The sequence below is a fragment of the Theropithecus gelada genome, chromosome 8 (genome assembly GCF_003255815.1).
Source record: "Theropithecus gelada isolate Dixy chromosome 8, Tgel_1.0, whole genome shotgun sequence".
Taxonomy (NCBI): domain Eukaryota; kingdom Metazoa; phylum Chordata; class Mammalia; order Primates; family Cercopithecidae; genus Theropithecus; species Theropithecus gelada.
Genome location: NC_037676.1, coordinates 137,883,681 through 137,897,685, shown reverse-complemented (window position 1 = coordinate 137,897,685; position 14,005 = coordinate 137,883,681). Strand labels below are relative to the sequence as shown.

At 37.1% G+C, this 14,005-nt stretch overlaps 1 protein-coding gene across 1 annotated transcript in view; it reads right to left on the bottom strand.

The window, feature by feature from the left end:
• The window catches only part of KHDRBS3 (KH RNA binding domain containing, signal transduction associated 3), a 199,508-nt gene that overhangs the window by 48,085 nt on the left and 137,418 nt on the right, over positions 1–14,005 (bottom strand). The window contains exon 8 of the mRNA XM_025394882.1: positions 402–484. Within this exon, the coding sequence (XP_025250667.1) occupies positions 402–484 (83 nt within the window). The remainder of the gene's footprint in view (positions 1–401; positions 485–14,005) is intronic.

Sequence of the window (14,005 nt, the reverse complement as noted above, 5' to 3'; positions counted from 1 at the left end):
CTATGAATAGGAAACAAAACTTTTGATAGTTTCTTCTCCAGGCACTGACAGTGTAGGATACTTACACAGTTCCAATGTAATTTTGGGCCTTAAGACTAAATAGTCACAGACTTTGAGGCCATTGTTCCTCCTCAAATTATACTGAACATTTAAGTCAAATTTTTAGACTAAAATTTCAGTTTTTATTTCCCAAGCCTGATTTCTCTAACATTATGGTAAACTTGGGTAGGGTAATACAAGCTGGTTGCTAGAACAGATATGGCTTCTCCATTTAAATACATACAAAAACAGGGCAAGCCAAATTAACCTCTCTAGCTGACTGTCATACTTTTCCCAGAATATATGAATGTGGAAGGGAATGATTTCTGCTGTGGGGTCTGGTAATAAAGACTGACTCTTACCTTTGGGCTGGGGTGCTATAGCTGTTATCATAGGAATCATAACTCTGTTCATCATAAGCAGTGCCATATCCATCATCATAGTCCTAAAACATAATAGGAGAAGTACAAAAACATTCAGAGAAGTTTCTAAAAGAAAGAAGCATTCTGCTTTTAGTGAATTTCCATTAATTCAGCTAGCATTTAATTATATGTCTACTTATAGTGTAAAGAAAAATATAGGAGGGACTTTAGTGAAAACGGTGAAGAACCTCCACACATTCTCTCTACAAAAGCCAAGAAAGAGCAGTTGGTAAAAATGGTTAGAATCGCCATTTTCGGAACCCTGGAAATTAACCAAAAGATTGCAGAGATCTAGAAAATGTTGTCTTTTTTCTTTTTTTTAAAATGGCTGGATCCCGGTAAGAACAGTGAGCTTTGCGCTCTTCTAACTTGTTTTATTCCCATGCCCCACTCCCCAACTCTGCAGGAACCTTGAAAACCTACAGCCACAATCACCAGGAGTCTGGATGCCGCTAGAGGGGGCAGAACAAGGCTGGAGTTCTGACAAAACCCCATTCCTAGAGCACTGTCTTCATTTGACCTGACTCAGACTTTAGCCCTTGCAAAATGCCTTTTTCCTCTGGGTATCTGAAGAAAATACTTAGAGGCAATTGTCTGACATTTCTGTTGCCTCAGGTAGTGAAGAAAAACTGAGCAAACAATGGGCTAATCAAAAACCTTCAAAAGAAAAGTAGGGAATGAGGTGTTCAAAACAGGCCTTGTAAAGCTCTGAATTATTCCTGGCAATCTAGAAGGCCGGGACCATTCACAGTACCACATCCATGCCCAGAAAAGACCTGATAGGGCTCTGAGCTCTCTCTTCTGGCTGACCTTGAGGTTAAGCATGAGTCCCAATATTCACCCAGAGGCCCTTGGCAAAGATTAGAAAGTTTCCAGGCATTTACTAAAATCTCTGCCCAATCATTAGCTGACTAGTAAACTAACACAGAGGAGACTTCAATAGCAACACACAAAAAATAGAGACTTTATAAGATTAGTTTAGAAAAGTCACTAAACAAATAACAAAAACAAACAAGAAACCCTGGAAAAAATTGATCTCCAGAGTTTACACATTAAATGTTCAGTTTTAAACAACAACAAAAAATTGAGACATGCAAAAAAAACCCACAAAAGTATGTCCCTACACAAGAAAAAAAGCAGTCAATAGAAACAGTCCCTGAGGAAGCTGAGACATTGGACTTACTAGACAAATACTTTAATTTGGTTATTTTCAATACAGTTGACACTTGAACAACACATATTTGAATTGTGTGGGTTCATTTAGTGCAGGTTTTTTTCCAACTAAAAAATACAGTATTCATAGAATGTGAAACTTATATATATGGAAAACCAACTTTTCAAATATGTATGTTCTGCAGGGCTGATTATGAAACTTGATTATGTGTGGATTTTGGTATAAACGGGATAGTTGTGTAGTCAAGGAATTAAATAATAGCCTTTCTAACCAACTAAAGAAAAGTATAAGAACAGTGTCTCATCAAACAAATAATATAGATATAGAAAACATAAAAAATAACCAAAATAAATTCTTAACTTGCAAAGTACAATAACTAAAGTAAAATACTCATTTTAGAAGCTCATCAGCAGATAGAACTAGGATGAAGAAAAAAGTTAGTTATCTTGAAGATGGATGAGTTGAGAAAATCCAGTCTGAGGAAGAGAAAAAAAGATGAATGAACAGAGTATCAGAGACCTATGGGACAGCATCAAATGTATGAACATATATGAGCATATACATACTGACAGACCCAAAGGAAAAAACATGAGTAGATTATTTTGAGAAACAATGGCTGAAAACTTCCAAAATTTAATGAAAAACTAATCTACACATCCAAGAAGCTCAATAATCTCCAAAAAGGATAAACTCAAAGACCCAAATGTAGACATGGTTATTGTCAAACTGCTGAAAGACAAAGACAAAGAATCTTGGAAGTAGAAAGAGAGAAGCAACTTATCACATTCAAGAGATTTTTATAATATTAGCAGCTGATTTCTAACAAAAACCATAAAGGCCAGAAGACAATGGGAAGTCATATTAACAAGAGAAAAAAAAAAAAGATTGTCAACTAAAATTTCTCCATCCAGCAAGGCTATCCTTCAAAAATGAAGGAGAAATTAAGACAAAGGTCATTTGACTCCACATTAAAAAAAAAAACAAACCACAACAACAACAAAAGAACATTGGTAAATTCTTAAGTAAATATAAAAGATAGTATAAACTTTTAAAAAAATTTCTCTTTTCCTTCTATCTGATTTAAAAGACAAATACATGAATAAATAATTATAAATCCATGTTGATGAGTACGCAATGTGTAAAGATGTAATTTGTATGACAGTAATAAGACAAAAATGAGTGGAGAGAATGGAGCTATTAAAGAGCATTTTTGTGTTGGTTTAATTCTGAGAAAGCAATATAAATAATTTAAAAATAAAAATGTAGAAAAAGAAACAACAAATATAGTAGTGCAGTGAATAAAAAGAAAACATTTAACACAAAAGAATGAAGTAAGGTACAAGAAAAGACCTAAAACATGTAGAAAACAAATGGCAAGATGGCAGGTATAAATCCTACATTATCAGTAATTACATTAAGTGTAAAAGGATTAAACACACCTACTAAAAGGCAGAAATTAGCATCATGGAAAAAATGATCCAACCACATGCTGTCTACAAGAGACACACTTTAGGTTCAAACATAAAAACAGGTTGAAAGGAAAAGTATGGAAGAAGATATTCCACGAAAATAGTAACTAAAAGAGTGCTAGAGTAGCTATAACACTAACATTAGACAAAAGAGACTTTAAGACAAAAATTGTTATTAGAGAAAAACCACATTTTGAAAAATGATAAAAAGATCAATCCATCAAGAAGGTAAAATAATTATAAACGTGTATGCATATATATAAACATACACGTAACAATAGAGCTTCAAAATATATGAAGCAAAACTACCAGAATGAAACAGAGAAATAGAAAATTCAACAATAATAGTTGGGTACTTCATCAATACACTTTCAGTAATAAGTAGAATACCTAGAAAGAAGGCCAAAAAAGAAAAAAAACATTTGAACAACAATACAAATCAATTATACCTAACAGACATTTATAGAGCACTCTACTCAAAAGAAGCAGAATACACATTCTTCTCCACTGCACATGAAACATTCTTCAGGAAAGACCATAAGTCTTCCCTGATCAAAATTTACTATAAAGCTACAGTAATCAAAATAGTGTGGTATTATAAAGTTTTCAACTTTGTAAAACAAATATTAATATGAAGGATGGTGCTGTCTTCATAGGAGTAATAATTTACTTACATATGATCACTAATATTTAAAAAAACCTTTTTTAGAAAAGAGCAACTGAATATTTGTCAAAGAGCTATATGTTTTGTACTTTGATGACAATGTATAATATAAAATGATAGTCATTAAATGGAGACAGAGGAATAATAGAAGTCATGAATATGATTATAACACAATTTGCAAGCCAGTGTTCTTCATAGTAGCTAAAGGTAGATTACTAATTCCACTATGATCTTCCAATAATTAATCAAGGAAGAGAAAGCTATCAGACAACAAACAAATACTTTGAGATGATTTTGGTTATTAGGTAAGTAGCAAAATGCAGACATTACAAATAATTCTTATGAATTAAAAGAAGCTGGAAGCTCCTAATGGAAGGAAAATTTGTATTAAATTAAACCTTCATCACTTAGCACCCATGCCATTTCTGGCACTCTGCTAGACACCATGGTTGGAAAGGAGTCTAGTAAGTAGTGGGAGACAGATGACAGACAACTAAAGAGATAACTATAATTCTACAAGTCAACTGCTGAGTCAAGGGTAAGCACTGAGGTGGGATAGACCAGCCCAGTTAGGAAAGAGAAAGTGGAAGAAATTTTCCCAGGTGTATCAATGCTAGAAATTAGTTTCAAACTACAGAAAGTAGAAGTTGCCATTAAAATAGTGATTAAAAATTAGTATTAGGCAGAATGAACAGCAGGTGCAAAACAATGGAGGTACAGGAAGACAAGAACTAAGCTCATTCAAGGAATCAAATAGCTTGTTATGGTTCCTCTGTATGGTGCAAATGGAAGAGGAGACCCAGAAAATTAAACATTAGCTCATGAAGGACCAAGTTAAGGAATAAGGATTTGAATTTGGATGACATCATTCATGTTGTGTTTATGAAATATCTCTTGGTGTGTGGGCATGAAACAGAAAGGGTGAAGATGAAGGTTGAAACTTGCAAACTAGGTCACCGCATTGTGCATACAGTTTGGCAAAATGAAAGATCACGGTTTCTTTAGTAATGTTAGTTTGAAAAGAATATGCTTCTTCAAATAAATAATTCTATTTCTGTGCTTATTTGAAGAATCAAGATTGTAAATGATTAGAATTATAAAAAATAAAATATTAAGCAGTATACTGTTTTAATCCTACAGTTATGACACTCATTCCTTACTCAATTATTCTGTCAGATATTACAATACTAGCAATTTATTTGAATTTTCAAACTGTTTAGGTCTTTGAATTACTGACTTTGATATTTTTACACTGAAGATATTAAGAGATTAAATTTGCAATTTTCACAAGATTTCATTCAGGAGGATTTCGCAGTTTGATTTGGCCATGCTGGTGAATATTTTGTACTTCCATTATGACGAGTATTATTTGTTCAGTGGACAACACTTGAAACACATAGGGAAGTATGAAGCAGACTGCAATAGGAGAAAAGGAGGAAAAGCTGAGTGTGACTGCAAATCAGTGTCTAAGTTTCCAGGCAGAGAGCACAGGGAGTTCTTGTTGAACATCTACTATTTTTACCACAAGGAAGGAGACGAGGTCACTGGCTGAGAACAACAGTGAAGGGGGATTAACCAATAAACAAATGATTCAGCAAATGATTAAAATGAGGAAGAGTAGACAGTAGTGGAGCTAGGTAACAGCCTCTAAACTTTAAGATTTTTTTTGTCTGAGGACTGGGTGATCTGAGGGTTTAGCAGGCCTCCCTTTTTTCCCTAACGCTCCCATCTTCTTCCAGTGTTCTGAACCATTGGTTGCTCATTTTTTCTTATTTACATAGTTTTGTATTATAAAATTTTTCAGTAGATGTTTCTGAGGCTAAGATAGAAATTAAAAAAATAGTGAATGCATTATTTGCTATGACTCAACAGATAATTGAGTGGAATCAAAGTATAGAAGGGGATGTCCAAGATTTAGATCAAGCACACATCTAAGCTTAGAATCTATTCTTGAAAAGCTTGCCAAGACCTGGGATGAGGAACTCACTACGCTTCACTGCTGGCGCTGCTCAGATATGCTGAAAGATTTTCTTTATATTTGAAATTTTTGTGTAATTTTTCACATTTCCATATTTGCTCCTAGAGAACCCCATTGTGACAAGCCCCAGTCTACATGTCAGACTCATTTTTCTGCAATGTGTTCTGTGCCTCCCATGCAATGACTATTTCTACTTCATGTGCTGTTTCCTATGCATCTCTGGCCTGCCCTCTCCGTCTAGTGAATTTTTCAAGGTGAAGTTAAAATGAGAGCTTCCAATTCTGTTATAACTTCTCAATCCCATGAAAACTGTCTATGACACCTTTGTTACGCCAACAATGGACCTAATATATATACTTCTATTACTGGGCTGCATAAGATATGCCTTGCTTTTGCCTCACCTACCTTTCTGAATATGGATTGTGTCTTACTAATTCTTTCACACTACCACACCAGGCACAGAGTAGCAACAGTGCCTGGAACATAATGACGACTTAAAAGATGATCATTACTTTGCTGGATTGAATGCCTCTAGAGGCAAAGCAGGCCAAATTCTTCTTTGTTTAGTCCTCTCACCTCTTTCCTGAATTTTCCCCAGCTGGTCCATATATCTCCAGAGCCTCTAGCCATTCATCAGATGACCAAAAGTGAGGAAACCTGGCAGTATAAAGTTATAAGCAATCTAAGGCATTTCCTCTGGAAGAAGCTTAATAAAGCTCCTTTACTAATCCTAGCACTTTGGAAGGCTGAGGTGGGCGGATTGTTTGAGTCCAGGAGTTTGAGACCAGTCTTGGCAACACGGAGAAATCTTGTCTCCACTAAAAAAACACAAAACTTAACCAGGCATGGTGGTGGGCACCTGTATTCCCAGCTCCTCGAGAGGCTGTGGTGGAAGGATTGCTTGAGCCCGGGAGGCGAAGGCTGCAGACCAAGGCCGTGCAGGGCCAAGACCATGCCGCTGCATTCCAGTCTGGATGACCAAGCAAGACCTTATCTCAAATACATACATACATACCGCACCCCTATGTTGTCAAAATATACTGCAAAGATGTTTTATCCCTTTCCTTGCACTTTAAAAATCAGGCCATGCACTTGTGAGCAAGGCAGTGCTGGAGATACAAGAGATCTCTAATACTGTGGTGAGAATCCATCAGTCCACACACAACTAGGAAGGCATTAACATCTGGAGAAAATCAATGCTTTCTGCTTTACCATCCCATTGTCATCCAACTAGCCAATGAGTCTATTTTTAATCTCCCTAAATCTCTCTCACACCCATCCCCCCTTCCTCTACATTCCTAATGTGAATCATTTCATTCAGAATTATTAGATTCATCAGAATCATTCAGAATTCTTCAACTGGACTAGTTAGAGACCCTAACTGATCCTGGATTTCTAATGCTTCCTTATCTAAACATTCCTCCAAAATTATACACCTAGAATGCAAATCCTCACTTGTACTGCTTCCCTGCCTGCTTAAAATCTCCATTCCGCACTCCTTTGTCCTGAGAACAATAGGGGGATATTAACTTATAAACAAAGATACAAGATAAAGAACAAATTCCTAAGCCTCTCACAGTTCTGCCCACAGTAACTCACCCAGGGAGGTGCCTGCCACTGCTGCTTGGTGCTGTGTGCTTCAGCACCTGCGTGATGACCCTGCAGCAGCTGTGTCGTTTCACCCGCAATTCCTCTGCACGGGCTGTTTCCTCTGACATCACCTTTTTGGTGAGCCAGCAAGAAGAATCCAGGCTGAATTATCCCTCTCTCCTTCCTGCGTCCATGATAACTAATAACTTGTATATTCACAGCTCCTGTAATTATTTCTTTGCATACAGTTACAGACTAGTAAGTCTGTAAGGTCCTTAAGGGTAAAAAGCAGACCTTTTCTCTTGTATTCCCAGTGTCTAGCACATAGGAGGCATGTGGTCACGTTTGTTGAACAAATGACAAAAAGAACTAATTAATGACAAGTGGCAGGAAATGTAGTTAAGTGCTTCTTTAAGAAAAATGCAACTTGAGGAGATACTGTATAATAAAATGCAGTATTACAATACTGTAAAATTTGATGACAAGAACTCACCTATATCATTTTCTGTCAAACATTAAGTATCAGTCTTAGATTCCCTGCCTTCAGCAGAAAATTGCCTATGGAACTCTGTATTCTACTTCTGAAATCAGAACCTTATTAAAAACTGAACAAACATGGATGAGAAATTAGTATTATAAACATAAATAATGTTTGCCTCATTAAAAAGACTTGCTTATTCATCAAGTCTGACTTTCAGCTTAGAAACGGCACTGAGCTGGCAGTGGTGAGCTGTCTGCTTGGCGGATGCCAGGCTACAGGAAGGGAAGATGTATTCTTACACAGGTGGAGATTCTTCATTTGTCATTCCTGACCTATAAAACTCAAACCGACACACGGCCAAACACCAGAGAAATCTTGCTTTGAAAAGAAGAGATTTTCCAGGGTAAAGGAAACAGTATGACCTATTTAATTCTATTTCTGTTACAAGTAAAATCACATGTAAACCTGGAAAAAATCATTTTAAATGAACAGATGAATTTTAAAAAGTGATTTTTAAAATACTGTTTCAGTTTTGAGTCGTTTTAAAAGAATGCAATTACGCTATCTGACATCTCACTTTAATTGGGAAACCGGTCACTTCAACGTGGAAAAAGTTTTCATATAAAACACAGTGCTAAAAGCTTAGTCTTATAATTTGATTGAGTTTAAAGAACAAACATTAACTGAAAACAGTCTTTTCAGAAATTCAGTTTTCACTGGGGTTCTGGGTAACAGTATCCGGGTTGATGTAGTATCACCTCGTATCACCTCTGAGACGCATTAATTAGACTATGAGCACATCACAAAGTCAACTAAAGATAAAAATTACCATATTAACAATTCTAAATAAGAATCTTTCTCCTATCATTTAAATAAGTCATCATTTAAGAATTAAATCACATGCCCAGTTGTTTACTTTAGGGCTGTGAGGAAAATATTACGTGACTTCTAGACAATACAACTTCTTTGCATCAGTCTTTGGAGTCTGATGACTATGTTCAAATTCCAGATCTGCTATTTACTAGCTGTGTGGCTTTGGGGAAGTCACTAATCTCGCTGAAGCCCAATTTCAAAATTTGCAAAATGGTAATCATAATATACCTCCTGGTTGTAGCCAATGGTTGTGGGAAGATTAGCCAAAAAATACTTATGAAAATTGTTTGGCACAGTTCATACCTAATAAATGTAGTTTTTTTTTTAGCTAAAGACCTATTCCTTTTAACACTCTCAAGCTTTCAGACCAGAGAAAAATCAAAGCTATCCAGGTATTTGACTTTTATAGAATAAGATGAATTCTTAAAACTTTCTCTAAAATGTGATGTCTACATTTCCATCCTGCAAATACTTGTATTAACTACTTTGGATTTTAGGTAATGACTGACCAAGATTAGCTGCCATTCTATCCACATCTGAATATAGCCTTTTAAAATATGTCTGTGTCAATCATTCATAGGATCTCTTCTCTTAGTTCATATCCAACTGAGATAGAATTTCATTTGTTTAATTTGTCAAGGTGCTGAAAAATACACTGACAGAAAAACAAAATAACAATGAAGTCAGAAATCCTACGAACAAGTGAAGGGAAAACTAACTGTAAATTTAAAAATTAAAGAAAATGAAATTAAACCAGAAATTCCACAAAGATAGGAAAAAGGGGGAATAACTAAATTTCATTGGATCCGTATTAACCTTGCATCATGCTACAGATTTTTATGGACATCTTTCCATCTATCCTGGGAAGCAGATGTTGCTGAATGCCGACTATGTGTCAGGCACTGTGCTGAGCACTGGGGACATAGCATCCATCACCAACAAAACAAAATGAAAATCTTTGTCCTCATGGGGAAGCAGAGAAACAAAACCAATCAAAATATATGGTATATAAGACAATGAGAGTGTTGGGGAGGTTTGAGAGTTTAGACACTGTGGCCAGAGAGGTCCTTTCAGATAAGAGACTTTGAATACAAATGTGAAAACCATGAGGGAGCTGGTCACACGGATTTTAGGGGACTAGCGGGAGAGTATTTCAGATAGAATGAACAGCAAGCATAAAGGCCATGAGGCAGAGGAGTGCTGTGGTTTGCATGTTTGTGTACTTTCAACATTTATGTTGAAACTTAATGTCCATTGCGGTGGAATTAAGAAGTTGGGCCTCTTGGAAAGTGCTTAAGACATGCAGGCTCTACTCTTATGAACTGGTATAATGCCTTCGTGACAGGCTTCAGAGAGCTGCCTGACCCTCCAGTCCCTGCCATCCATTTTGTCCATCCGCCCTGTGAGGACACTGCAAGAGGCACCATCAATGAATCAGAGAGCAAGCCTTCACCATTTAATCTGCAGGTGTCTTGATCTTGGACTACACAGCCTCCAAAAATGTGAGAATACATTTCTTCTATAAATTATCCATCTAAGGTATCTAATTACATTGCATTATTATGGTTTATTAATATTATAATTTTGCTATAGCAGCAGGAATAGAGTAAGACAAGAAGTAAAAGTGGAGTGAGCTGGGAGAGAGGTGCAGGGACCAGACCACGTGGAACCTCTGGGCTTTAAAGGAGCAAGGTGGCCATGAGAGACTCTGTGCTAAGGGTCCTTTCCATGTGGTCCAGTCTCTTCATGCTTTGCTGATCTAACTTCCAGCACACCAGTTCTTCCTCCAGCTCTGTCTAATCTGCTACTGAACCTATCCATGTAGTTCTTTTCAGTTACAAAATGTCTATTTTTCTATACATTCCAGTTCAGTTTAAATCATCAAATTTATTTTTTAATTCCTTTTTTATAATTGAGTATAGTTAATATCTGCTATCTGAGTCCACTGTGTCTACTTCTGTACTTTTCCTTAGTTTTTTATTATAGTACCTTCTTGTATGCCTATAATTTTTTATTGAATATCAGCAATTACACATGAAAAAAATAATTTCAGGACTATGTTGCTATATTTCTTCAGAATAGAATTGGCAAGTCTAGGTTAACCTTAGTCCCACAAAGGACTGCTATGATTGGAAGCTGAGTATCAGTGTGTTCTCTGGAAGTACAGCTTCTCTGGGATCCATTCCACAGCAAAGGGGATTTATCAGTCCCTTCACCTAAATGGGGTGGACCCTTAAGGCCCATTTTTTAAAACTTCTCTGGGCTCTAGGTTTCTTTTAAGACTCAGTTCACATTCTCACCTACCTTCTTTAGAAACTGGCAGAAGCTCCTAGCAGTCTTTCTCACCAGGGTTCCACCAGAGAACGAAAGCTGATGTCCTAAGACATCCACTGTGTAGAAAATGAATTAATGTCTTTCCTCTGTATCTAGAACGATACTAGTTATGTGCCATTCTTAAGACAGTTGAGGAAACAGTCACACGAGTCATTTTTCATACTATGTGATTCAGAGGAAAACCGCCTTTCATTTTCATTTTCCTTCAAGCTGTTGGCCCAGTTATTATTATTTTTTAACCATTTTAGCTTCCATGCCTTCTAAGATTTTTTTGTTTATTTGTTGATTGTTTCTTTCACCTTTTGTAGTCATGCTCAGCAAGAGTCTGGAAGCTGACTTTCATCAATACCCAATATGTACTATTGTCCATGTCTCCCAGCAGAACTGAGTCTCCACGAGAACAAGGGCTTCATCTGCCTGTCTACCACTGTGTTCCCAGTGCCTGGCACAGGGTGAGCATTTCATCAGTCATGGATTTATACTGATTCATTCACTCTTCCAAGGGTTCTTCCTTGAGAAGAACAACAGCCCCTCTTTGAATGATGGGCCAGATGAGAGATGCCAAGTGTCTTTAGTCCCACTGTAAAGGGGAAATGGCTCCTGGCCCACCAAAAGGCACATGTAATTCAAAGTGCAGAGGCTTCTATACAGGGAAAATGTTAAGAACAGGCTATCAGAGTTGGATAATATTTGCATTAAGATTATTCTCTGCTCTGCTTTCAGACTTACTGAGAAACTGTCAGATTATCACGTGGTCTAATAACAGATCTGCTTGAAGGAAGATGTGTTATTCTGTTCTAAATGAGAGCAGCTGGTCTATTTAGTCTTATCAATTCTCTTAACTCACAAATTGGTCATATTTTTAAACTTTTTATTCAAGCATAAAATAAGTCATAAAAAGGTACAAATCCTAAGTACACAGCTTTGTGAATTCTTACCAACTGAGTACAACCAAGCTACACAGCAGGAGTAAAAAAGTAACCAATGCTCAGATCCAGAAATGGAACATCAACAGTTGCCAGAAGCTGCCCTTGTTCCCTCTGAATCACCATCTTCCCACGAAAGTAACCACCATCCTGACTCTCAGCACCATCAATGAATTTTGCCTGCTTTGAGCTTTATATAAATGAAATCAGAATATCTACTATTTTGTGCCATTTTTCCTTCATTATTATGTAAGATTCACCGATGTTGTGTGTAGCAACACTTGATTTATTCTTACTGCTTTAAAATACTAAATTATTACACTATAATTTGTTCATCCATTTTACTATTGATAGACATTTTGCTTCTTTCTAGGTTTTGCCTACAGGATTCTTACACACTCTTCCAGTGCACCTCCATATGCATCTCTGGTGAGGAATTACCCAGAAGCAGGACTGCTAGGTCCTGGGGAGGGCTGTGCTCATCACAGACAGCCAAATATACCAGACAGTTTTCCAAAGTGGCTGCAGCACTGTACATTCCCACAGCAGTGCATCAGAGTTCCTACTATGCCACATCCCAGTCCACCATTGAAAGTACCTTTTTAATTTTAGTCATTCTAGCACATGTGAATAGTACCGGATATTATAATTTTTATATATTACTGTCCAACATACAGCAAGAGTATGCCCTGAAAGACTGAGCTACACTGGTAAACTGAAGAATTAGATTTCTGCGCCAACAACAATAAAATACTTATATATCACCTTTTATGTGTCAGGTATCAAGTACTTTCCACAAGATAACTTACCTCATCTTTATAACCTAACAATCTCATGTGATAAGCCCGAGTATTTCCATCTTTGAATTAGCAACTGAGGCACAGAACAGTTAAGCAATTTGAGTAAGGTCACACAGCAATTAAAGACAGGACAAGAACTGTAAAGTCAGTCTGGCTCCCAACTTTGCTTTTAACTCCTATGATACACTGCCTGGCCCTATAAAATTGAGGGCCAGACCCTGTACTGTAGTGAACTCTCCAGGATAATGCCACACTATAAGAACACATCACGATGGCCAGCTGGCCTTCCACTTCTGTCACCCAGCCCGACAACGTGGTTCTATTTTAAATCTGCTTTTTTATTTTATTTACTTTTAACCACTACAGTCCTGATTCCACATCCTGTTATGTACCTCACACTCTATTCTACCTATAAACAAAATGAATAGAATAAAAATGTATAAAGATAAAGATGACAATAAACCTCATCAATAATGGACATCACAAAAATTCTTCTGGCTGACTGAAGCACACTAAGATTCTCCCTGTGTCTGCACCTTTAAATATCACATAGAGTCTGCGCAGGGAGACCTCTTGGTTCCTCCTACCTGAATGCTACTCATCCCCTTCCCGTTTGGTTTAAATGTTATCTCCTCTAAGTTCTTACCACATTCCATCAAGCAGTTCTCTCTCCTGTTTGTTCCTCCCTATTTTTTGTACATAAGTCAATTATAGGTGTTCTAATTCTCAAGCTTAACTGTTTTGTCTCTGCATCAGGAAATCCAGGCTGGGCACAGTGGCTCACACCTGTAATCCCAGCACTTGTGGAAGCCAAGGCAGGAGGGTTGCTTGAGGCCAGGAGTCTGAGACCATTCTGGGTAACAAAGTGAGACCTTGTCTCTATAAAAAATAAGAAAATTAGCCGGGCACAGTGGCACACATGGGGCGCCAGCTACTCAGAATGCTGAGGCAGAGGATCGCTTGAGTCCCGGACACTGAGACTGCAGTGAGTTGTAACTGCGCCACTGCACTCCAGCTTAGGTGATGGAACAAGACCTGTCTCAACCGAAAAAGAAGGAAATCTAACATTGAGTATTTACTATATACTGGGTCCTGTAGATCAAAAGGCATGGCTCCTACCTACCATTAATAACTTAGACTATAATGGAAAGTAATAAGAAAAATAAAAGAGTACTTACATTACTCTAAGATAAGTACCTTAAATAAGATGTATACTTGTGGATCCAAATAACAGACTGACCAACTAAAATACACA